At 46.3% G+C, this 26796-nt stretch overlaps 1 protein-coding gene and 1 long non-coding RNA gene across 2 annotated transcripts in view; both read left to right on the top strand.

The window, feature by feature from the left end:
- Positions 1-12010, top strand: part of LOC144159685 (uncharacterized) — a 368320-nt gene extending 356310 nt beyond the window's left edge. The window contains exon 4 of the long non-coding RNA XR_013320348.1: positions 11872-12010. This is a non-coding gene — a long non-coding RNA (uncharacterized LOC144159685). The remainder of the gene's footprint in view (positions 1-11871) is intronic.
- Positions 12011-12083: 73 nt separating this feature from the next.
- Positions 12084-26796, top strand: part of Bma (SCY1-like protein bma) — a 158593-nt gene continuing 143880 nt past the window's right edge. The window contains exons 1-3 of the mRNA XM_077691753.1: positions 12084-12107; positions 15048-15368; positions 18017-18151. Of these exons, the coding sequence (XP_077547879.1) occupies positions 12084-12107; positions 15048-15368; positions 18017-18151 (480 nt within the window). The remainder of the gene's footprint in view (positions 12108-15047; positions 15369-18016; positions 18152-26796) is intronic.

Here is a 26796-nt window from a genome sequence, read left to right as displayed (position 1 = left end):
TACCGGACTTCAGTGCAACGAACGTGAACTTGAATTGGAACAGGCGTCTGCATACATTCAGCCGAAACGTTCCATCCTGGGCTTAAAGGAAAAACAAGAACAATGCACCCCCCTCTCCCCGCACTGCGTCGAGTGAAAAGACATCGAAGCCGTACCTCCAGCAAACTTCTCTTTGAAGCGGGGTCTTACCTCCCAGCAGATTCTCGTGTTTCGTGAAACCAGTGCACGTCTGCTGCTGTGCCATTCCATCGACTCGATCACCTGTCGGCAACGGCAGCTTCTGCCGGGGCCTCGGGAGATCACGCAGCGAAATAATGAAAGCCAATACGCACGAAAGCAAGAGAGAGAGAGATACAACTTCTTTATTGAGCCTGCGTGGAACCGTTAGGTCACCTACTGACGCCGCCGGAACGAAGTGTCCGCGAACCTTGGCGGCACTTCGGGCATAGCGAGTCAGTGACAAACGAAGGCTCGTGTTACTCATCAAAACTTTGTTGGGAACAACTGAGATGAACGTGCCATTGATTGAACGGCGTTCCTTGGTGGAGCCTGCCACTTTGATTTGTCCTTTGCTAGGTACACACATTCAGCTTTTTCTTATTGCGTCAGTCTAAAACATTTTACCCACTGTCTTAGTTTCCTTTTTCGGCGCTGACCAGGCTATCACGTGCGTTGTAAAGAGGACAGCTCTGAGAGAGTGCACAGCCAATACAGTGAACTAGAAATGGAAAATATGAAGCCATAACCTGTGTCCTTTCACAGATAAGGAGTCGTGAATGATGATTGAGAAGAAACAAATAGGCTGGAGGGTTGGGAAAGTTAAATATAACATTCACACTTCCCATACCTCTCTTGGGTTTCTCTTGTTTGATGGGGCCGAATAATTTGAACCAATGCGCCGAAATAAAAAGGTCATTTTTTAAAGAAATGTACAAAGACTATTTCGGGGCTTCAGGGTGTAAAGGTGCCCAGCAGTAACGGACCGATCGTGGAGGTGATACCGACCCACGTTAATGGTGTATTTTTTCTTGTTGTTTTTGCACGCTTCTGCCATCAAAGTCACGCCTTACAGAGATATGCCCGTGCAGTGGTTCAAAATATGAATGCGCTCACTCCGTTATGTGTCACTTTTATTATCAGTATTTCTCAGACGCCTGTGGAGGCCGTTTTCTAATTCGCAGCAGGCAAGCAATGTGCGACATAAATGAATCAATGAGTGTACCTTCTTTCTTCAATCGGCTGCCGGTAATAGACAAAAAAAAAAAAACGAAAGGCAAGCTACAAACCGGCATATCGAGGGCTTCTGAGGCGCAATGAGGCTCCACTGAAGTGCTTCGTAAACTATACGTGTCTGGTCCAACTTTTCCCCTTTTTTTCCCCTCTTTTTTGCCCATTTCCCCTTTCCCACGTGCAGGATAGCAAACTAGGCTCTAGCCAGGTTAACTTTCCTGCCTTTCTTCTACATTCTTCCTTCCTTCCTTCCTTCCCTCGTCCGCGAATCGTAAAACAATGGCCGGCTGCTTTGTGCAACCTTGTAAGCCTTGCCACGTAAACGCTTCCTCAGAATTGAGTAACCTGATTGCTTTGTTATTTTTGTAAAGCTTAACGTTTTTCTGATGCCACCGCTACCCGTGTGTCCGCGGTCAAGTGGCAGATATGCTGTTACTCAGTCCACAGGTGACTTTGGAATGCGATTGGTCACAGAGTCTACCGTGGAGTACCTGATTTGGGTAAAAGAGCACGCTGCGAATACTTCGGACTGATGGGTCCGATGTGCCTGTAGCCGAAAGCTCATGTGTATTTTAAAGTTATCAAAATTTCCTTAATGACTGCATCTTTGGGCGCTATTAGCTAACGCACCGTTAGATTTGTACCCTAAACAATACATTCAGCCATTCACTGTTTTTTTTTTCTGAAAGTTAGGCTATATTTTATTTCGAACCTGCACAAATGTTTTATAACCCTCCTGGCCCACTCGTTTCGTATGATCACAGAGCCAACTTGAACGGTACTGTTTTCCCTTCGCCTCCACGAGCTGATACCCTTCCCATTACTTATGGGTACTTTGCGGGGCTACCCAAACGGTGTTTGCTTGCTATCCTTAAAAACCGGCTCGCCCGCCTTAGGGAAGGTACAACGTTCCTCTTTCCGGAGCATCAGTCGAGCCCCACGCGAGCGAGAAACGTGCGAGGGCTCGACAAAGAGAGGGGCGGACTCGGCAAACCAAAGCACGTCGTCCGAGTTCAGCTGGCCGATACTACAGTTGCTCAGTTCATGTCCATACCGACCTGGAGCGATGGGCGTAGACACGCAGAAGAAACTCCGCCCGTCACAGAGGCTGCCATTCATTCTGCAGTTCGGATGTAAGTTAAAAAAGATGGAAAGCAAAGTGTTTTCTTGCACACGTGTAGCTGTAAAGAAAATACACGAGTTGTTTCTTGCGGAAGGCAAACTGTGGGAGGTGTCCTGTCCCATAAAAGGAGGTTGAACTCTGCCATGTTCTATTTGGAAACTCCGATTCAGCTGTTTGTGTTATATCCTTGCGCGCTGAACTGCACCTTTATTGCTTTCTTTTAGCGTCCCTTGCCTTTTCATTTCATTTGACCACATCACTTAAGCTGGTTAAGAAGAACAGCGGACCCCGCCCACTGACCCGCTCGACTTCGCTGTTTAAAAAATTTTGCTCCTCCTCCTCCTCCTCCTCCTCTTCAACTAGAACATTCTTGTTAAAATGTGGATAGCTCGCACTGCGGTTCACATACAAATAGATGTATTTGTCGGCATGGACCACGCACTTTAAGGACGGCAGTACCATTACGGCAAACGAAGCTTGAAATAACTGACTTCAACATGCGACTTGTGTATGCTGAACGCTAACAGTAAAGCCCACCTTAAGAAGCTTGAATGATGATGATGATGATGATGATGATGTTGATGATGTTGTTGTTGTGGTTGTTGTTGATGATGATGATGATCTAAATTCCCGTTCGCCGGTCTATGAGTAGGCCACGGGTGATTCGTTCGTCCGATAAGCAGGCGGTTATGCGTGCACGCGCTCGTGAGCGTGATCATGAGTGTGCTCGTGAGTGGCGCGCTGGGGCGGTCCCCGAAGTTCGTCAGGCGGAAGTGGAGGCCAACACTGCAGCTATTTACTATCAAGATTCGCGTGTTTTAAATTTTCCTTTAGGAAAAGGGCTCATAAGTTTTCTTATCAACTATAAAGTACAGTCGAGAACGATTTGAAGGTTATCGCGCCAGCATCGAGCGGCCAAGCGTGTCACCGGCCTCGAAGGCCGGTGGCGCGCTTGGGCAAGAGTGGCAAGAGTGCAAAATCTTGATTTTCACGGTTCCAAAACGAAACCGCAGGCCGCCTACGGTTTCATTTCGGAATCATGAAAATCAACCTTCCGCACTCTTCTCTCCCTTCTTGGATGTTCCATGCTACAACAATGGCCCGCACGACTGACTTGCCACCGTTTGGGTTTCAAGCTTTACATTCGTTGTTATTAAGCACAACTTGGTTGCCTTTTATCTACGCCGACGATAACGAAACTGGCATGGAAGATTAGCTAAAGCCGGTGTTCTGTCTGCTTCATTTGAAAGAGTAGCTTTCCCGCGATAACCTTCGAATCGCAGTCGAATGTACGTGCGGTACATTCGTATATTAAGGCGGTGAAGCTAGCAAACGTGCGTCTTCGTGCTTAAGTAATCACTTTTTTGTTATTTTTTTGAGCTAGTAACGTGAATAGTAAACTTACGCTAAGCAAAACACCTTATTGCACTGCTGTTGAATGTTGAGCTTGTTGCACGTTTCTTAACTTTCATTCTATTTCAGCCGTTACATCGAACAGACATGGCTTCAGTAAAATTCCGGTTAAGCAAATACAGAATGCTGATTCTAACCAAAGGGGAAGTCAAGGAAACAATGGGATAGTTCCAAAAAAACAAAGTTCTGCACTAAAGAGAATTGTACAGTTTTGTTGATGTGGAGGAAATACAAGATGGGCAGAGCAATGCTTTTCATATATCAGAAATTATGGAACTGCAATAGTCAATCAAATGTGATGTCGGTAGAAAAATAAACATATCAAGTATTGATATTTGTCTGAACAAAATACAGTGACATGCTTTCATGTTATTACACTTTGTACCAGTGTAAAGACAAGGAATGACACGCTGAAGTCCAGACTACATGTATGCCTATATGAGGCTTTTCTTGCTGTTTCGCCATTTCCTCGCCGTGCTGTTCCGCCTGCGATTGATTGATTGATTGATTCATTGATTGCGGGGTTTAACGCGCCGACGCAACGCAGGAGATGAGGCGCACCGTAGTGGAGGGCTCCAGATTAATTTCGACCACCTGGGGATCTTTAACGTGTGCCCAAATCTCGTACACACGGCTATTTTTGCTTTTCGCCTCTATCAGAAAAGCGGCCGCCGCGGCCGGGAATCGAACCCGCGACCTAGTGCTTAGCAGCACAACCACCTGCGAAACAGCGGGACTGCCTAGATTGGCTCCGGCAGGTTCGCGGCGCAGCTCGGTGTATCCGGCGCGAAATGCAGCCGGGCTTTATATGTTGACAAGTGGAGCATCTGGAGCGGGCACAGGGGTCTGACGTTGACGTAGCCCTTGTTTTCAGCTTTATATGGACAAAAACAAAAATGTCCTTAAAGCTGCAGATTCCGCGCCAGCAGGCGAAATCAGGCAGTTCTTCGGGCTACTTAAACCGCACCCCAACCTGGCACGAAACATTTCGCCCCCCCCCCCCCCCCCTTCCCCCCTGGCTACGCCCCTGGTTAGGAGGGTGAATGCGCAAGCATTCGTGCCCGATTGAAGGCCGCCGAGTGCTTCTTCCGGTTTCGCGCTTACAGTATAATTGAGGCGGTTGCGCCGCAGCGCCAGGTCGGAGGGGCGCTTGCATGACGTGCCGCTGAACAGCGCTCCCACAGTCACTGCTGAAATTCTCCACTGCTCACGTGGCTCCGCGTTGCCTGGCTCCGCGGTGCCTAACTTCCACTTTCGATGGAGTGAGAAGCTCGGAACGCCTCGGAACGCCTCGGAAAACTCGGAACGCCTCGTGCTCTTGTGCGCACCCTAATTTCAGGAGCCGATTTTTGGTCCCAGACACCAACGCCGACTCCGGACGCCGGACGCCGGGTTTTTCACACAATGGGCCATTTAATGCTATCGCGTTAAAAATAAAACTTGGTGATGTTGCTTCTTTTTGGGGAAACCCCACGACCACCATAACGTCGAGGCACATAAAAATACCAATAAAATTTTGTGCTAGTTTTGCACGTTCTTGCCTTAATTTAAGTTTGTTTAAAATTAACGCTTTATTCTTTGGGCTCAAGGAAGCAAACATATGGAGGTTTCCTTTCGCTGTGCTTGCTCTATTCACAAGTGCAGTAAACAGAGCCATAGTAACTGCAAGTTTATATAGTCTTATAGCTTCAAACTGTGCAAAAGAAACGACAACCCACACCACGAAAGAAAACACCAGCGCAAACACAACTGTATTATCTGTTAAGGAATAAATGTTTACACCTAGCAAGAAATAAAAAAAAACATCGCCATAAAATATCGAACAACAGGGTAACAAGCTCTTTCACCCCGGGTGCGCATACCTAGATTATGCGACCACCCCCGTGTTTTCCACGTGTCTCCCCTTTCAGTTGCTGTCAGGGTGATAGAAGTTTGACTGCGCATACGTCTCCTCTTCAATTAATTAAAAACGAAAGCTTTTGCTGTCTCTCACGGCCCACACACATCCACGGCGGAACGAGGGCTCTGCCTCCATGCACATGGTCGGTAGCATCTGCACGGGCCGTATACGCGCTCGGCTGTAGCTGCGAGTGCCCTGCATTCTTCAAATCCGATGCTTGTTCTATTACCTTTTATTTTTGTGGGGTACGGTGCGCCATCCATTTATGCTACATCGGGCTGCTTAAAAACGAGCCACCAATCGTGCGGCGCATTTTAATGAGCCTTGAGCAGCACATTCAGAGTCCCCGTAACGGGCCACTCCCTCCTCCAAGCCACTCGACCCCATACGGCACTAACGCCCTGAGAATCCAACTTCGGAGTGCGCGGCTTTAACAATTTTTCACAGAAACACGATCTTGTATGGGAAGGGTTACCCGAAGGCAACAGCTTATTTAATCTACTCAGGGTAGTCCCTGTTATGTTACGATAACTCCCACCAGGTTGTCGTTGTGTATACTACATGCGGCGATGCACTAAGGTGGTCTCCGTGTGGTGTGGCGTTTGTCTCTGCAGCGTTGACGAAAACCAAGACTCTTTCGAACTCAGGCGATTTCCGCTATCCGAGGCAATTTTTTATACGTCTACGCACTCCCAAAAGAAAATTGGAAACTTGAAAACAAATAAGTAAATAAATGAAGTAAACGTAAATCCAGTACACGGTACCTCTTTAAAAAAACTGTCAAACCTTGTTTTCTCAAGTAAATCATCACAATCAAGGATTAATCAGACCCGCCGCGGTGGCTCAGTGGCTAAGGCGTTGCGCTGCTAAGCACGAGGTCACGGGTTCGATTCCCGGACGCGGTGGCTGCTTTTCTGACGGAGGCGAAAAGGGAAAACGCCCGTGTGTACGATATTTCAGCGCACGTTAAAGATACCCAGGTGGTCAAAATTAATCCGGAGCCCTCCACTGCGGCGCGCCTCATCGTCTGCGTTGCGTCGGCGCGTTAAAACCCTACAATCAATCAATCAATCAATCAAGGATTAATCAGGTTTCCCGAATTGTATTCTCCTCTTCACGAAAACAAAAAAAAATTGGGGTGTATTTAATACCAGAAAACCACTGGGCAGAATAGCTGATTTAAGGTGAAAATAACGATGTATTTAATCATTTCGCGGAGCTCATGCATAATTTTAAGTATCGCCATGCGGGTGTTTGTCTTTTAATCAGTGAGGTGAAGATGGAAAGTTTTTACCATCTGAGCGCTCGAGTTACTACGGTACTGATTGCGAAACGTGAAACGTGCCTGTTCCGCTGGGGGTTCGCTCAGGGTGAGACAAGCCAGGGATGTGCTTTACGCAACATAGCACGCAGGCCAAGGGACAGGCTTCTCGTGCTGCGTTGCGAAGCTGCAATCGGTAACACGGCGCATTTTCCATTTCCTGTGACGACGCACTTCTTCACCTTCGCAGGGAGAAAATAGACGGATGACACCATTCCCCCGTAGCCGTTTCATGCCCTCGACCCAGATTGCGCACGGAGAGGCCAGCGAACCTCTATCCCCTTGAATTCCCAGCAAACTCTTGCTTTTATTTTTTCAGTTTAACAAAAGCATTACAATAAACAAGCGTTGGACAAAGGCAGACTGAAAAATTTCAGTGGACAGGCGTTCTGTGACGGTATTTTTCTGAAGAACCCGGTCAAGGAAAAAAACAGGAAGAAATATTTGGGGGTGAACTGAGCTAAACAAAATGAGAAAGCATTCCCAAGAGTTCGGCAAACGAATGCGGGAACTGTGCTCCAGGGCCATGGAAGACCCTTTCTTATTCTCATTGCTGCCAGCGAAAACTGCGCATTCCGCGACCGACCAACGCCTCCAAGGCGAGAAGGGAGCGTCTCCCTTTTGTCCAGCGTTTCTTCTCAAGTGGTCACCGCGCATCGTGTCGTCAGTGTGACGCTTTCGGTGATCTCGACCTCACGCAAGAGTTAGTAAGCCTGCCTGCGGCTGTATATGGGGTGAGACGTTACGGAGGCGTTTCCTTTCAATCGGCGGCGTTGGTCGGGCCATGTTGAATGGGCCAGCGGGCGCCGCCCGAGGCATTGGAGCTCCATTCGGAACCCGGGTGTCAAACAAATCGTACGCGAGCCGAATCCCACCCCGTGTGCGATCGCGCAGCTGCTATAGCATCTCGCGTGCTCCCCCGTTCCGAGCGCGGGGCGCGCTGTCCGCATGCAAATAGCCAGATGCCGCCCCCCGGCTCCCTGTCCCTCGTCGGAACAAAGTTGGAGGGGGAGAGGGAAGCTGCTAGTTGACCGAGCAGCCGATTCGAAAACCCCCAAAACATGCTTTACACTTTTCGGGGTAGCTTTTTTTTTCTTTTGTTAAGTGTAAGGGCTTACGTATACTTACTTTCGCTGCCTCACTTTTGTTCCCAAATTTCTGAATAAAAGTTTTGGCGCACTCAGCAACTGTTTTTGTTTTTTCTTTCTTTTTTTGCTGAAATAGTTTTTTTAGAATATAGCACGCAGATGCACTGACCGCTTGCTCTTATAAGGACCCTGGCTTTCTTTTAATCGAGAGAACGCTGGTATTTCCGGTTATGTATTTTACGTTGAGCTTTAAATATGCCGAAGATTTCGTTTGCGCTAAACAGTGTTAACAAGTATAAGGCGCGCCACCAGGGCTGTCTGTAGTTTGAAAAGGTTATGTTCATATATAGTTGTTCTTGGTCATCGCAGAGGTGCTTTTTGGAACGTTATATAGTCTACGGGAGTTGGAAAGGACTTCAGAAAAAGTACGCGACGTTAAAAAATTGACGCCGATGAACTTGTGCATCAGACCAAGCTTTGCATTCAAAATATGTCTACGGCTCAGTCCCGGAGCGGTGCCCGCTCTGTGGTGAATGTGCTCGCATGTTTCTAATTTATTTTGCACCATTTCTTCGCGCCGCCGCATCTGGGAATATCGCAGAAACTCACAGGAAGGCGGACGTTTTGAGGTTGCCACTGCTCGGGCAGGCGACCGCAGCATTCGGGAGCAACAGCATCTGAATCCGCGCGAAAATACAGTTACAGCTGGCACCTGCATTGACCTGAGTGAGTCATGCGAGAAGGCGCTGGATAATTGTTGCTGTTGTAGCCCTTTATTAATGAAGGGGAGGCCATGCGGCCGAAAAAGGGGGAGAGGGAAGGAAGGAATGCAGGAGTAGCGCAGTTAAAGAAAGGATGTGTCCATGAAGGCCACGAAGAGTTTCCTTCACTCAGCGGAGGCCAGGCTAAGGTAGATCATATCTTATAAGAGCAGTTTTACGGCCAAGGTAGACACAAGTATACACTAATCTTGATAAACCTGTACTCACTGATGAAACTGCCTCATGGACATAAGCCGTAATAGACACAGTCAAGGTGATATACCATTACCCAGCCGAGTGCACTGCTGTCAAGGTGTCCTTATGGCAGGCAACAAACTGTCAACGAAGCGCTAAGCCAACAGATTCGGGGCTTCATGCCCCAAGTCAATCTCTGCTAGCCTCAAGACACTTGAGGCAGGCGTCGACGGCGCCACTGCTTGCTTCCGCGACAGTGATGTAGCAAGGACGGGAGTGCTCAAGCACCCCGGTGCCATCCCTTTGCCGCCGTGGCTCCGCATCGACGCTGATATCAACATACTCGCAAAGTATTAAAAGAAAAGGCGTGCAGCTCAAAGCGCAACTATACGTAAAATGGAAAAACGAAGGAACTGGCGTAAAAGTTACTGCTATGTCGATCAAAAAAGTATGTAACCTGGAGATTTCTCGGTCGAGAGTTTTTAGCCGCCTTGCATGCGTTTTTCCCAAAACGCGAAGGCACTTGTATACCTTCATTGCAAAAACTCGAAATCCCGTATAAACAAAACTGCCCGCTCAAGTGGGTGAATGTTCTTTTTTCATCACGCGGTACAAAAATAAATTCTTGTGGATAGTTTTGGTTCAGATAAATAAAAACTTAATCAGACAGGCAAAGTTTTTCTGCGAAAATTAAAAAATGGCAATAACTTGATACGTTGATGGAATTAAATATTTCTAATATCTTTTTATAAAATAGCACGGAATACTTTTAGCAATATCTCAGGAGTTTGTTTCCAAAAGGTGCACAATAACAGTGCACTGGTTGAAAATGAAGGGGAAAAAAACGAGATCACGGACAAAGTTTTTTCGCGCTTGAAGAATTACCACATAAAATTAGCAAAAAAATTATGAGCCTTGACTTGTATTAACAAACTACCATTAATTTTTTTAAGACAGCGTTCCAAGTCTTACCTTACCATGGGGGAGTTACCACAGGATAGATTTTCAAATAAAATTAAAACAAGTATGTATGCTGTTTTCATGGTTCCTTAAGACAGTAGTCTGCAACTATGTTATGAGGGGACGTATCGCGCTGTTTAACTATAAATATAAATGTCCACAATAAAGCCAGTGTTAATCATTTTAGGAATCTAATTTCCCTTGTCAGACAAAAAAAGTGAGAAACAATCAGTTATGTTGGTTTCTAAAAACAGGTGTACTTTATGATAAAAAAAAATTGCGCCCACCTCCCCGCGAGGGGAACCCGGTGTAGATGCGACGCATCGTGGGATTCACTTGGTATTTCCGTTGGATTGATTCTGAAATTGCGTGAAACGTGTCGGGAACGCGTATGATTATTATGTTTTATGATTATTTTTATGTTTTATTGGCCGATCTTGGTCAATCCCTCTAAGTGGTATGCTTGGGGCTTCGCTGTCGCAACGACCTTTACTCCATCATTGTTGCTGTAAGTGGGAGCTTCTTTTCTTTTATTGCAAGTGTTAATCATTGCCTCATCATGCGTTGTATCAGTGGCGTCTTGACGTAGTTTGAATGAGTCAAGGATTTAAGGCGCGTTCGTAGCATTTGATTCCGTCCCGGTTTTGTGGCGCAGTGGGAAGAGGACCATGTACCTCGCGTTCCGCCCTAAGGGTCGTGGGATCGAAACCGGGCGCCGCTAACTACTTAACTAAGAAAAGTTAAATTACTTTAATATTTTAAGTGCGGTATATTTTACTTGTGGAGTTCGCCAGCGCTAACAATTATAAAATCCTACAATACCAGTAGTATATTTTTGCAGGCCCAAATTTTCCCGCCACCATGGTAGACTGCGAAAAGTAGAAGGAGCATTGCTGAGCAATGCCCCCCTATCACAACAAAGTCACCCCAGGCAATCAACTATGAATACGTGTTTTGAAGGCGAAAGCCTGGCCATATTTACCAATGATTTCTTAAGTGCTACATTGTATTTGCGTCGCTTTGTTCACTATTGATGGATTGATTGTAGGGCTTAACGCGCCGACGCAACGCAGGCGATGAGGCGCGCTGTAGTGGAGGGCCACGGATTAATTTTGACCACCTGGGGATCTTTTACGTGCGCCGAAATCTCGTGCACACGGGCGTTTTTGCTTTTCTCCTCCATCAGAAAAACGGCCGCAGCAGCCGGGAATCGAACCCGCGTCCTCGTGCTCAGCCGCGGAACACCTTAGCCACTGAGCCACTGCGGCGTGTTGCTTTCTTCACGATCATTTCGTCGTGTTTTCGCGCAAATGACTTCGAAAGGGTCCTTTACTGCAACATCATGCTTGCGGTATCATTCTGCGCTCTTTTACTTTCCTGGCGCGTGATCCCCTGATCACGAAACTTAGATCTCTATGTTTCGCGGACTTGGGGCACAAAAAAAATCGTTTTTTTTTTGTGTGCCTCCCATGCTAAAGGGAGTAAAAAAAAATACTACACACTAAAGGGCGATTGTTTCAGCCTCCCTACTACACTTTAATCCCACTTCTGGCTTTACATGTGTGAACTAACAGAAGGATCAAGTTGTGGGGAAAGTTCGTATACAACATTTTTTAGATTTTGAAGTATCCGGGCTGCTTCTCGTAAGTTACCACGCCCGGGTGACTCGTGAATGTGTCTAAAGAGGCCCATATTGGTCTCTCTTTATACGGCGAATAAAATCTCCCTAACTGATGGCTCCTAAAAAGTAATATGCAGGGCCCTGATTTGTGAGCATCATAAAATTTGCACTCGGCTTATTAAAAGGGCACAATCACGGTCGCAAGCCTGAAGGGCCATTTAGCAGCCGGCACCTCCTCTCCTTCCACCTTCCCATGCAGGCAGGCGACTCGCCGTTCGTGAGCGACCCACGGCAGACCCCTATGCGGCCCCGTTCCCCGGCAGAAGCGACGCACCAGCACCGGCGACCACGAGAACAGCAGCAACTGCGAAAGCGTCATCGACATCGTCAGCACCGGCAGCGTCGGGTCCTGGGCCCCGTGGCCCTCAGGTGAGCTCCAGCATCGCCCGTTGGGAGAAGCGTGTATCACCAATGGTTGTCCGCTGTAGTGCCGAGGTGAGAGTGGGAATGGGACGACCACTATTTTTACAGCAATCGGTAGGCTAACATTGCCATTAATAAACTTTATTAAAACGGGCTCAAGAACTGAAACCCTTCCCGTTCCACCGAGGTATAACGGGTCGGTAACGGTATAAACTGCGGCCGCAGACAGCAGCGCTGTGCGGCACTTGCCTCCGTATTCACACAGTCTTCGTCATTATCATCATCATCAACAACAACAACGCCACCACCACCAACAGCAACAACGACAGCAGCAAGAAAAAGAACAACAGCAATAACAGCCTATTATGTACACTGCATCATTTGCATTTCTTCCCCAGAGTTATTTAACAAGGCAACGTCATCAACAAATCTGAGGTTACTGTAGGTATTCTCGATTAACCCTTACTCCCACCTGCTCCCAATCCAATGTTCTGAATACTTCTTGCAAACAATGCTGTGAATAACATCGGATATATTGTGTCTCCTTGGCTGACGCCCTTCCTTATAGGTATTTTACTGCTCTCCTTATGGAAGATGATGGTAGCTGTGGACCCATTGTAGATATCCTGTAGTATTCTTACATAATGCTCATCTACCCCCTGGTTCCGTAATGCCTGAATGACTGCTGAGGTTTTGACCGAGTCAAATGTTTCTCATACTCTATGAAGTCTATATTTAGGGGTTTAGTATACTCCGCGCACTTCTCTATCACTTGATTTATCGTGTGAATATGGCCTATTGCTGAATAGCCTTTACGAAACCCTGCTTTTTCTTTAAGTTGGCTGAAATCTAAGGTGGCAGAAATTCTGTTAGCGATTTCCTTGGTAAGTACCTTAGGCGACTGACAGTAAGCTGATCGGCCTGTAATTTTTCAAGTGCTTCATGTCGCCTTTCTTATGGATTAGGATGATGCTCGCGTTCTTTCAAGATTCCGGCACGCTCGCGGTCATTAGGCATTACGTGTGCAGGTTTGCCAGTTTTACTAGTACAATTTGCCCGTCATCCTTCAAGAGGTCTGCTGTTATCTGATCTTCACCAGGCGCTTTGCCCCCTTTCATTTCTTTCAAAGCCGTCCTTACTTCTTCTGTCATTACTGGTGGTATGTCTATCTCCCCTGAACTACCTACTTTTGTCTTTCGGCATTGCCATGGATGTCCCGGCTACTGTACAGATCTCTATAGAACTCCTCGGCTGCTATGACAATTTTATCCCTATTTGTGATGACATTGACTTGCTTGTCTTTAAGTGCATACATCTGATTTCTCCCCACGCTAAGACGCCTCTTCACTGCTCTCAGGCTACCTCCGTTCTTTAGAGCGTATACGATCCTCTCCATGTTATACTTCCGTATGTCAGCTGTCTTGTTGTTGTTGTTTGTTCGTTTATTTAATAGCCTCAAGGCATACTAGACCCCAAGCGGGTCCGATCTATAACCAGGAGACTAGGTTGGCCTCCCGGATATAGTCCAGTAGGGAACGGTAGGCAGGACCATGGAGCCACCGATGGTAATGCGTGTCTTGTTGCAAATTTAGGTCTGCTGCCATAAAACATTTTCTTCGAATGTCCTTAGTTCCAGGGCATGTCCATAGTAGGTGGTGAAGGTCTGCCGGAACCGTTTCCTCACAGCAGGTTGGACATTTCAGATGCCCTCGGTAGTCCCCTTTCCATCCACTCGTGCGGGCAGGAGTAAGAGCCACGCCCAGTCGGATCCTTCGTAGTAGAACCTCCTCCATCCTGGTAAGATTGAGGGGGAGGAGAACCGAACACGGAGGTATGAGAGCACCCGTTCGGCGTCGAAGATCCTCCTTTGCAGCCATTCTTGTGGCCCATGGGTCACTTGGGAGCTGGGCGGGGGATGATGGGGCCGGGCAGTTGTGTGACAGGAAGTCAGCCCGTTCATTTCCTGCAATACTGGTGTGACCAGGAACCCATGACACAACCACTTTGGATGGCATTTTGCTGTGGAGCTGGTGGATGCGTTGGCAGGTGATGGGGGTCTGCGCAACCTGTTTCAAATAGTGGATCACTTGCGTAGAGTCGGTACGAAGATTGATGGTATTCAAGTACACTCATTGAGTAACTTCGAAAGCTCCGCTAGTTCTATTCTGTGAGCTGGGGTGGAGATTTTCATGGTTTGCCCTTACCTAATGAGGTCTTTCGTCTCATGGAAAAGTTTACCAGTATCCTCTCTAGCCATCGCGCCCCCGACCTCTACTGCACACTACGTGATAATGCGTGTAAGATTATCGCTGGCTCCCTGTATTTTAAACTCTGCTTCCTCAGTAAGAGCTGAATATCGGTTCTGCAGCGCGATCCTGAATTCTTCAACTTTACGTCTTACTGTTACCTCATTTATCGTCTCAAACACAACACCTAAAAACTTGTGCTCCTTGTTCACAGGAAGCGACACGCCATTAAGAGTAATGTCTGGGTCCGGATGAACCCCGCGCTTCCTGGAGAACACAACGCAGGAGCTTTTTGCAGGATTCATTTTAAAACCATTATTGTGTGCCCAGCTGGAAAGTTTGTTGACACCAAGCTGGACTTGACGTTCGCAGATGGACATGTTACACGGTTTAAAGGATATCTGCACGTCGTCTACATACATGGAATAAGAGTTTGTAGGTGGCAATGCCTTTCCAAGAGAGTTCATCTTAACTATGAAAAGAGTGCAGCTCAACACTCCACCTTGCGGCACGCCATTTTCTTGCACGTGAACCTTTGAGAGTGCACTACCGACTCTCACGCCAAAGGTTCTCTCCGACAAGTAACTAATAAGGGTGTTTAGCATATTACCCGATACACCGAACGACTTGAGGTCCCTAAATATGCCGTAACGCCATGCGGTGTCATAGGCCAACTTGGCCTAACCATGTTCAACCACGGCGAATGTTTTCTTTCCCCAATTTCCGTCCGCCCTGTCTTTCCCCTGTTTGCAGGGCCCCGTAAAAGGCCTCCACCATATTCCCTCGGACGCCCAGCTCGCCGCATGTGCTGCAGCTGGCCGCGGCCGGCGCCGGCTCGCCGCCGTCGGCCGCCGCCGCTCCCAGCGCGGGCACGCTGGCGGGCGTGGGCAGCCTGGCCGCAGGGTCGGCGGGGGGGCCCGGCGCGGTGCCTGGGGGGCCGCCGGGGGCCGCCGCCGCCACCCTGCCCGCCTCCCTGGCCGCCGAGGAGCGGGGCAAGCTGTCCGTGGCCGGCCTGCCCGTGAGCCCCAAGGGGGGCCGCCGCCGATCCGTCATCGCGGAGCTGGTCAACCCCGGCGGCGGGGACAAGGTACGCATGCGCAAGACCAGGCTGCGGCTGAGACGATTTGTGATGAAGCGTCGGTGGCCCCAGGGTGGAAAAGGGAACGGGTGGAGGTATGTTTCAGAGCGAAAACAAGGGGGCATATTTATTGCTACCTAAATGACGGACCTGAGAAGTTGACCGTCACTTGAGCGCAGAATCACTCCCAGAATGGTAAAAGGAGGTGAGGGGCGTTGCCCGTTCACTAACGTTATTCTAAGGAAGAAGAATCACAGCCTACCGTGTCCCAGAATGTACCAAGCAGTGCAATCACCTGTAATTGTTATAATAGCATAAATGGAGATAATTGGTCGAACAAAATTTCGGAAAAGTAAAAAATAAAAAAATATACAAAAAAGTTGCAGAAAATGGCGAGCCGTGTAACGCCCTGCATTTCCACAATAATGCAGATTTCGCGAAAGTTCAAAATTTAATCGTTATAATAACGTAAATGGAGATAATTGGTTGAACAGGTTTAATAAAAAATTTTAAAAATAAAAAAAATACGGAAATTGGCAAAACGTATAACGCATAGAATTTCCACAATAATCCAGATTTCGCGAAAGTTTCACCTGTAATCGTTACAATAGCGAGAACGAAGGTCATTGGTCTAAAATTTTTTCGAGAAACTAAAACCACACAAAATATATAAAATATTTACGCGAAATTTGTGAACCATGTAACGCCCTACATTTCCACAATAATGCAGATTTCGCAAAAGTTCCAAATGTAATCGTTATAATAACGTAAATGGAGATAATTGGTCCAACAAAATTTTGAAAGAAAAATTGAAAAAATATAAAATAATATGGAAAATGGCCAAACGTATAACGCATGGAATTTCCACAATAATGCAGATTTCTCCAATGTTCCACTTCGAATCCTTATAGTAGCGTAAATAGAGATAATTGGTCGGACAGGATTCAGAAAAATAAAAAAAAACTGATTGTAAAAACTCACACTCAAGACAAGTTGCATAAGAATGCTAATCATTAGTAGATAATTCTCTGAATTTCTGCAGAACTTTTTATCTTCGCGATTCCAAATGGACTCGGTGGCGAGGCTTACGCGGGGATTCGGTGACGGTGCGGGCGAAGCTAACATGAGTAAAGTAGGCCCATTTATTCTTGTGTGTGTGTGAAGTGCTCTGAAACGTCGAGAAAAAAATGGAAAAGAAGTGGCATCGATAAATACAAGCTATATTTATTTACATTTTTGAAAACAAGACTTCATTCACCGCCGAACAAGAGCCGAGAGAGCTAAAAAACGGGTATCTTTCAGTTAGAAATGAAAGCTATTCAGCCTTTAGTGTACCGTAAAAGGGCCATGAAAACGCAAGATAAGTTCGATTCCTTGGAAACACTGCTTTGGGCCGATGCCAATGATACCAATTTTATCGCGAACTTAAAAAAAATAATGGATATATTAAGCAAAACATGCAAAGCTGTGGTGACTCCCTGGTCACCTTCCGGCAACTTTTCTAGGACGTCACAGAACCTTGTTTGGTGACCGGCGAACTCTCATCAAACCCTTATCAAATTTCCTAGAACCATCATCAAACGTATCTTTGGAAATCCCTCGAAACCGTCCAAAATCGCGCTATTCGCTTCATTTTCCGTAACTGCACGCTCTACAGTATAACACAACTTCAAACTAGCCTAAACTTAGAAACCTTGCAATGACATAGTTCAGTATTTTTTTCAAAATTTACCATAGCGCGTCCTCGTTCCGTAGTTTACGCATCCGGCAAGGATCGCACATCTCCCTCCGTACCGATCACCCGTTAAAAGTATTCATTCCCTTTGCGCGCATCAACATGTACCAATATTCACCACTGTTATTAGCGAAAAAACTATGGAACGACTTGTCTTGCCACATCGCCATCATCAGTAACGACGACGCATGCTGCAGAGCCCTGGCAGACATGGAAACACTTTCCGCGACCAACACTGTTATGTTTCTCTCTTCCATTTAGTGTCACCTTGATTCTTTTTCTCTTCAATGTTGCATTGTTTTTTGTTTATATAACGTTACTTTCGTTGATGTGCTTTCCCTACGTATGTACCCTCGCTCAGAATATTTTGTACCACTTTTACAGTGTGTTACAGTATGTTCCTTACTTTTCTTTTGGTTTTTAATTGTCCTCTCTTCATGTAATACCTCTTTCCGGGGCCCTTAAGGGTACCTTCAATAATAATAAAAAAAAAAAACCGCCGCTAAGACACATGACTGGACGATTGTAGTAGGGCCTCCAGTTCCATTTGATCGCACCACTAGAATTCTAACGTGCAGTTAATACGCCGGAAATTATGTTTTTAGTGATGGTTCATATGACGTCACACGTCGATGTAACGCCAAATTTGAAAGTTGTTCAATACTTCCTGCGTTTTCCCGGTCAAAAACGTGCTTGGTCGCCGGAATGGAGCTGAGTGAGGTGCTGAAGCCCAGCTCTTTCAAATTAAAACAAGTTTTACTTGGTCTTTGTGGCCCCTTAACTGAAAATGTACATACCATTAGCACGTCTGTGTCATTAACTGTAGGAGCAGCTTCAACGGCATATTCTGTGTGCAAGAAAACGATGCGTGCATAGCTCGTTGCGGCGGAGCAAACATTCAAGCGTTCTTTGTCTCCCCCAGCTGCGCAGCCGGCCCACCACTCCGCTGGAGGCGAACCCGATCTCCCAGTTTTACGAGATCGGCCGCCAGACGGCTTCGGCGGGGCCCGAGCTCATCTGGAAGATCTACGATGCGCAACGGAAGTCCGACAAAAGGGTGAGCGTGGCTTCTGGATTACTCGGACTCAGTCCGGGGTATTGATTCGATTTCACTGTAGTTGCGAACACCGCGCTTTTTTTTTTTTTTTGGTAACCGCGAGCTTGTTTTGCACTGCGGAGTGGTAACACCTCGGACTATCCTACCATCTTCGCCACCTTACCGCGAGATCTAATGAGAAGCTGATAAGCCACCCTGCCCTACCGAAGTGGAGGGTCAGGGATCCTTTAGGGATAGCACCATTCAGCAGCTATACACTATGTACAAATTAATAATGTTGGACAGCACGCGGTAGTATTTGCAGCTAACCAGTCAAGGTAGCTTGGAGATGACCTCGAAAGACACCCGACAAGGTGCAGTCGAGACCGGACCCCGTGTGGGTGTCGAGCTGCTCGTTCTGGACCCTCCTTCTCCCGTTCCGTTTTCGTGCACATGTAGTTGCTGCTTGCTGCGTTGCCCATCGGCGGTGTTCCCGTGATCGACGTCTCACTGTGCACGTGTTCGGTTCTGACCTTGAAGTTTTCGTGTTATCACGTTTCCTTCCATCACAGGCATACGGGGAGGCATCCTCTGTGAGCGGCTGTATCACGTTCATTTTCTCCTTGGCTTGTTTTTGTTTTTCGCACCCTCCGGGAGCACGTTAGCGGCTCCGTCGCGCTCCTTCTGTGCACTTCCACCTTCAACCTGCTTCCACCTCGTTTCTGCGCATGGGCGACGCGAAAAATCCCGACCAACGGGAGAATAACAGCTTGGCTGTAAACCGGCTCTGTAAACATGCTTCCCGGTCTCTGCCGGTGAAAGCCTGGTCAACCGCAGCGGCATTCGCAAAGCGGTTAGTCGTCTGGTAGCGGCTTTCCCCGGAGCTTAAGATACCTTCTTTCTTCCCATCTGCTACTACGTTAAACAAGTGGAGAGTGGCCGTCCTCCACCACCGCTATTTCCTCAAGCACACGCGAAGCCGGCCAACATAAAATGTCGCCACCCTGGAAGCGCATTATACGGCGCCTTTTTAAAATACATAGTATCTGAGAAGTTTCCAACTTTGGCTCATATCAATGACAAACAAAATCAAGAGCTCCTCCTGCAATTATGCGCTAATAGTGTACTGGGTTTGAACTCCTGCTTTTACCTTGACCAACTTTAATGTGTTCTTCCTTATCAGGTCAATTTAAGTCAATATCGTCTGTTTCCTACCGCGATTAAAGGTTGTGGTCCAAATAAACCCGCCTTTTAACAAGAAAGTGCATTCAAGTACGAAATATGTAATAAGTGGTCCGATCAAGTGCGAATGCGTTGTTTCGCTGAACTAGATTGTTTTGTATCTCGGATTGACATGTTGTTCCCCCTTTCTGTCCTTACCGCCACGAAGACAGCAATACCGCTTGCCTAAGTCTGTCTAGTACAATTACCCATTCTCTGATGCTGGTGCTTTCGAGTTTTATAATTATTTAGTCGATAAAAAATTGCTCAATAAATAAAAGTCAATCGAAGAAGCCTTTGCGATATAACGAACAGGCAATTGCAGAAGCTGCAAGCATAATTGTCTGGAATTCTTGGCCAGTGTGAAAATGGCGTGGATTTGTTTTTGGCACCTCGGGCAATTTGACTGAAGTTTGTTGTTCCATATTTTGTGGGGCAAATAGAATGCAAAGTTAACAGAAAACTACACGACTACTCCCCCTTAGCAGCTGAGTATTTATTTTAAATGTTGATTGATTGTAGGGTTTAACGCGCTGACGCAACGGAGGTGATGAGGCGCGCCGTAGTGGAGGGCTCCAGATTAATTTTGACCTCGTGGGGATCTTTAACGTGCGCCAAAATCTCGTACACACGGGCGTTTTTCTTTTTCGCCTCCATCATAAAAGCAGCCGGCGCGGCCGGGAATCGAACCTGCGACCTTGTGCTCAGCAGCGCAACGCCTTGGCCACTGAGCCACCGCGGCGGGTTTGTTTTAAAAGTTCGGCGCAAGCATTAAAGACACAGCCAACCAATTTTTGTGGAGTGCGTGTCGTCTAGCTCATATGAAATTCAGCGTTTTATATACTGGGTATAACCGCGAAGAATTTCCAAATAAACAGGCGGAAATAATTTTAATTTGGCACTGAAATTTCTGAAGTCTGAAAGGTGGCGTCGTGCGGCGTCTAAACTTGACACTACCTTACGCGTCCAAACAACTCCGGCCATTTCAACGTGTGATTAAAAAACCGCGTGAAGTAACAGGACAGGTTGCACATTACTGTTGTTTTAGCCAGGGGACAAGTTCTTAAATACCTCTCTGTATCTCACGTGCAGTTAAAAATGTGTTGCCGCACGGCTCCCTCTCATAACTGCCAGCATTCCTTCTAAAGGGCCACGTATGGCTGGTCGATCTAAAAACTTCCATTTTAGAAGTCTAGGGTGCTATCAGCGTAACCGCTTCGGGTCAAGGTGTTTTAGTGATGCCTTTTCATTTGGGATAGACAAAACATGGTCGACAAAAATCGGTTCTCTGTCCCTTCAAAAAGTTGACTGACACGTTCAGCAAGCTATACCTTCTAGAACGCAAACGAGCCAGATCCGGGAGAGGAGAGTGCCCAGAGTTTTCGGGGCGTACGGACAGAGAGGACAAGAGGGATGGCGCGGAGAGCGCGAAGAGTTTATTGTTGGCCACCCGCAGGACCGGCCACTGCAGGTGCGATAGTTTGCGCGGGCACGCAGCCCGGAACGCTATTAATTCAATTAGCGCCTCACCGGGCCGTTGTCATGGTGCACGCGCTCCGCTCTCCTCGTCACGAAGGCTTTGCGGACTCATTCCAACTCCCAGCCAGCAGGGCAGCGGGCGAGCCTTCAGAAGAGCCCCGAACTAAATAAAGTACTCGCAATCCGGAATCTCCGAGGATAGGGGGCCGTCATCGCATCCCGGCGAAGAAGCAAAAGCAAACACGAGGGTAAACGAGTGTCCGGCACCTTACTCGGTAGTAAGCGGCTTTATTTACCAGGAAGCAAACAGAAGAAGCGACAAGCAAGCATAGGAGCAGTGCGATCGTCCCACTGTCAGACGGACAGCAAAGCGAGTCCTAGGGAATGTTGATTTGGTAGGTGCACAAAGAGACAGTACAACCAACCGTGAGCAAATAAAGGCTACGATGAAAAATAAGGAAATCAAAAGAAAGGAAGGACGATATCCGTCATCCGAGATAATTTCAGAAATAATAACTTTCTATCCTAGATAAATGTGTTCAAGCGCTCACTAGGTCTTTTTTAAGCTGACCTGTTATGTTTGCGTCCGGTCTAAAGTTTTTTATATCACCTCTTTTTAAATTGAGAGACAAGCTAAATACGAATAAGCATGAGACATAAAAACAAGGTTCGACCGTGGTTTTTGCTCCGGAGTTTTTGTGACTGACATGAAGTTATTTGCACACATTGAAACGAACACTTCGTCTTTTTTTTTTTTTTTTTTTTGGGGGGGGGGTTGTACGTGGAGTAAGACGTCACGCATAGTGACGTCACTAGCAAGATGGGCTATCCGCTATCATAAAATGCACCGGCTAAGACCTTTCCGACATATTCTTGATTGATTATTGGGTTTAACGAACCGAAGCAACACCCAGGCTGCGAGGGCAAACCGTAGCGGAGGACTGCGGATTAATTTTGACCGCCCGGAGACCTTCACGTGCGGCTAAATCCTAACATACTAGCGTTTTCGCTTTTGCCTCCATCAGAAAGCCAGCCACCACGGCCGGGACGGAACCCGTGTTCTTGAGCTCAGCAGCACAACGCCTTAGCCACTGAACCACCACGGCGGGTTCCAATATATTGTTACTATGGGCCGACGTTTGGAAGCATACATGCTAAACCTGCCTATGATAGGCTTTTTACAAGCTGCTTTCTTTAGGGCTTGCCATTCTAATGGCATCCCAAATCCATTCGGAAAGCTGTCTGGACTTCTGATCCGGATGTTAAACTTTGTCGTAATTGCACTTTATTCTCAAAGTCTTCTTTTTCGAAGCACGCCCAGCCCATTCTACGATTCTCGCTGGATACACACGGCGTGGTCAAAAGAACAACCTTTAAAGCGGGTGTTCTTCTTTGGGAATTGGGCGAAGCCGCAAAGTGCTAAGTCTAGCGAGTAAAGTGAGTGCAAGAGTGAGGTGATTTTGTTTAGGGTTACTTGTGAAACGAGCTCACCGACAGAGTGCATTGTCGTCGTGGAGCATCCAGTTTTCTGCTCACCATTAGCTCCCGCCTGGCAGTGACATCCATTATCTGCGGCCGTATGATGCATGACAAATGGTATCGGGCTGTTTGAGTGGCATATTTCATCGTTGCAGTGCACGGAATCGGGACCACGCTTCCCCCTCGGCACGCGCACCTTTCCAGGTTAGCGCAGCATTGCTTACAGCATTAAAAGATTGCAGCATAAGCATCCGGGCTCTCAAAGCATTACCTGGCTTCCAAGAGTCCAAAGCTTGGAAAGCCAAAAATATCGGTCCCGAGAACCGCACATAATTATACTATGCGAGTGCTGCAACGAAGCAGCAAGCGAGCCTGAAAATCTGTACCGGGGAGGGAAGGAGAAGCGCTGAGAAAGCAATCCACGCGAAGAGGCAAACGTGCAGAGAAATCGGAGTGGAGAGCTTGCGGCCCCCGCGCCTTCACCTGCTTCTCGGGAACTGGCTAAAAGGCTTCTCGCGTTCTTTCCCGTTCGAACAAGACATTAAAGTGCCGCTTACGTTCTTTTATTCCTTTCTACACTTGCCTCCACCTTCGATTTGATCCGGTCTCCTTCCTGTACTTTACCAAGGTCTTTGAAAAGTAACGGCTGTGTCACCCACATTATTTTACTCCTTGGACTGGCAAGCAGTAAAAGCAACTAGAGGAAATAGAAAAAAATACGTATTATGAAAGGTCACGAGAAGTTTAAGCGAATGTATCAGTATTTCTTTCGGAGTTTGCTCTACCGTTTTCTTTTTATAGTGAGGTAAAAATTAGCTCCTGTATCTAGCGGGCACAAGCGACTGCATCTAGTGTCAACCCATGAGCTTTAGCCTGAAGCGTGCTTCGGTTGATCTCAATCAGCAATGCATGCTCTGTACTACACTGTGTGTGTGCATGCGCGCGTGTTGATTTTGCGGTTTTTTTGTGAAGGGTATACAACTCGGCACTTACGGCTGTAAATGTGATCAGTTCTTTTTCGCACTAGAGGCTTTAGTGCTAAAATTTAACAACACTACTTGATACAGAAAGAAACAGCTATCTTTATTTTGCCAAGTGTGCCTCCTCTTGCAGCTTTTAATCAGAACAATGCATCTCAACTTTATTTTCCACCTTATAACAAACCTAACGCTATAATGCTAGATTTATTCACTCCCTATAAGGAACCCTCTGTGTTTTATAATGATGGCAGCTTGTTGAGTTTTCTACCTTTCCGACGTACTTTCGCGGTTTTGTGTTGAAAAACCGCTTGAAATTTTATGTGATCAACACTGCAGTAGCCTATTACAAAACTCTATTTGTTACACCACCCTCGCCTCTTGCATTTTGAATACTCTTATACCTGAAACACATTGCGGGAATTGGGCGCTTCTGTGCGTTTTTTACGGCCGATAAAACATCACTGTTAATGTTTTCTTCCTAGCAAATGAAAGAATCGTGATGGTCGGGCTTGATGTGGGGGTTGTGGTTGGAAGAGAGCAGCCATTTTAGAACCAGGGCGTATTATCCCTGCCATCATCATCGTTAGATTATCTGTGTGCACCGCACGACAACGGCTTCTCTAACAAACTTCCAACCCTCCTACACTGTGCGTTCCCAATACATTCTTTGCCACTTGATGTTCCTATCTTGACCCTCCATCAAGTTATCGGTGTTCTTTTACGTGTAGTCCAGTCTCTCGGCGGGCAGTCCGTCGCCCCGGTGGCCCACGGGTTCTCAGCTCACCGCATCGCATGTCCAGTCCAACGCCACTTTTTTCTCTCAATTCGAGCTGTGGCGTCTTCCGCCAGAGTTTGCTCTTTCATACGACATGCTCGCTTTCTATCCGGGACAGTTTTTTTAAGAGTGTTTATTTTGGCACAGGGCGTAGATAAGGGGGTAAGTGTTACTCCCATAATTATTGTTTTCCATGGCTGGTTGAGCCGACCTAATTTTAATTCCGATATGTTTAGTAATTCCCCAACTTTGCGCTGTATAAGCCATGACCTGAAGTGCACGTTGCTCTCATATCTTCCTTTATAGAGACAGGAGTAGCCTGCCGTTCGTTACTCCAATGTGCTTGCCAAATACACAGCAGCCCGTAGTAGTTCTACGCCTTATTTCCTTCTTGTGTCTCATATCAGCACAGACAACTTGTCTGTTCATTCATTTCTTCACACAGGTCATAATGTAGCCTACACGGGAGGTTTTCTGCATTTATATTTACCATAGTTACGATTCATTTATTTATTTATTTATTTATTTATTTATTTATTTATTTATTTATTTATTTATTTATTTATTTATTTATTTATAATCTCGTGACAGTTGATAGTGGGTGGGCCAAAAAAATACAATAAAGTATGAAAAAGCATCTCAGAATATAATATTCAGTCCTAAAAGCATAGAAATAAAGCGAACCGTAGTAAGTATACTAACAGAACAGCTTCACTAAGCATCTTATGCATATTGCACACTCACATGAAATGAATTGCGTACAATAATCACTAACGTATAGTCACGCAGTTTTCCTGGCTGAGAAGGTTTACAGTTATTTGACTCTTTAAGAAACACACCATCATCATCATCATCATCAGAATCAGAAGCAGCAGCATAATTAGGTCTACTGCCGCTCCCGTCCTGCACTGATCGAGTATAGCCTTTGCCTCCGAACTTCCTTATTTCTTCGCCCTATCGATTCATCGGCCTTCCCCTTCTTCTAGACTTGTTCCAAGGTATTTGTTATCCTGGTCGTCTGTTATCTGTTATCCTGGTCGTCCACTGGTTGTCATTTCGCATCACTACATCGGAATAATAATAACACAAAGAAACAGACGATGACCATAGTTTACAATACGTGCAGCGCAAGATGCTTAGTGCTAGTTAAAACTAAATTTCCATAATTTCTTTTTTCACAAATTTTAGAAATGAGTTCATTGCAGCAGCGCCCGTGATTGATAGGCTTAGTTTGTTCAATTCTCATATCGCCAGCTGAAATAAACGGGTTCTTGAGGCAATCAGCGCGGCAAGGGAATTCAGTGAGTGTAGACAAGTGCTTATTACGCGTATTTCGAGTCTGTACGACAGGGTAAGGTTTGTAGTACGAATGTTTATCTGATTATGAAGCAGTTGGAACATAAACTTTAAACGCGCTAATTTCGCCCTATTTTGCATGGTCAAAAATCCAGCTTTCTTAATTAACTCGTAAGGTGACTGTTATTTTGACTTAACAAACATAAACCTAACCGATTTTCTTTGTACTGCTTCAGCTTTGTTAATATGCACTTTCTCAGAAGGAAACCAAACGACGTTTGCGTATTCTAGGATTGTTCTTACAGATGTGTTCTCACGAATGTGTTGTAAGCCAGCAGCTGTGTCTGAGGGGGCGCAAAACGCAGGTGGTGCGGCAGAAAATAGCCGTTTAACAGCGGATGATGTAATGTTGTTAATAAATCGCCAACTGAGGTCAAGCGTTTGGTTAGTCCTAAGTATTTATACTCTGTAACACTCGTGAGAGACGTATCATTTATCGTGTACGAAAAGTCAGATGTACACTTTTTCCTTGTTACCATCAAAAATGCAGATTTGCGTACGTTTATTTTCATCTGCCAAACATCACACTACTTGGAGATTGATTTTGAAGTTTGATTTAAAATTATGGGATCATAAAGAGAAATAATTTCTCGGTGTATAATGCAATTATTAGCGAAGAGCATGATGTTTGCTCCGATTGGGCCGATAGATCGCTTACGTAAATAAGAAAAACAACCGCAGCCAGGACAGTACCCTGTAGTTACTCCTGACGTGACATGGACAATTTCGGAAGCTTTTTTTTGGACTAGTACGAACTGGGGGCAATTGATGATGTAGCCTATGAGCCAGTGGACAGTAAGACCATCACTTAACGCAGATTTAAGTTTTTCAATTAGTTTTATGGGTGGTACACTATCAAACGCTTCGGATAAGCCCAGAAAAATTAAATCTATTTGCCTTTGGCCGTCAATGCTTAGACAGAAATCATGGGTGAGCTCTAATAGTTGAGTGCTCATTGAGAGTTCCTTCCGAAAGCCATGTTGGCAAGGCGGCAGAACGCACCCACGTTCAAGGCATATTTAATTATGTATTTAAGGATTATATGTTCAAAAATCTTACACCACACAAATTAAATAAATAGGCCTGCCATTCAAAACATAAGTTTTGCTTCCCGATTTATGTACCAGAATTATTTTAGCTAGCTTCCATCTTAACAATGCAGCGCAACAGAAACAAAGACTTGAGCTGAGGCACACAGGACGAGCGCTGGCTTCCAACTGAAGTTGTATTACAGAAACAAGCCTTATTTATACACACGCATGCACACACCTACGATGGAACATTCGACACGATAGGTAATCTATATCAAATGTGCCGGAAACATGACATCCAAAACAGACGCCAATATGATTATCAGCCCGCCCGCACTCAGCACG

This window comes from Haemaphysalis longicornis, unplaced genomic scaffold (assembly GCF_048455015.1).
Source record: "Haemaphysalis longicornis isolate Haplotype H1 unplaced genomic scaffold, Haemaphysalis longicornis Haplotype H1 scaffold_10, whole genome shotgun sequence".
NCBI classification, from domain to species: domain Eukaryota; kingdom Metazoa; phylum Arthropoda; class Arachnida; order Ixodida; family Ixodidae; genus Haemaphysalis; species Haemaphysalis longicornis.
Note: the sequence above shows the minus strand (reverse complement) of the source record. Positions and strands in the feature narration are given on the sequence as shown.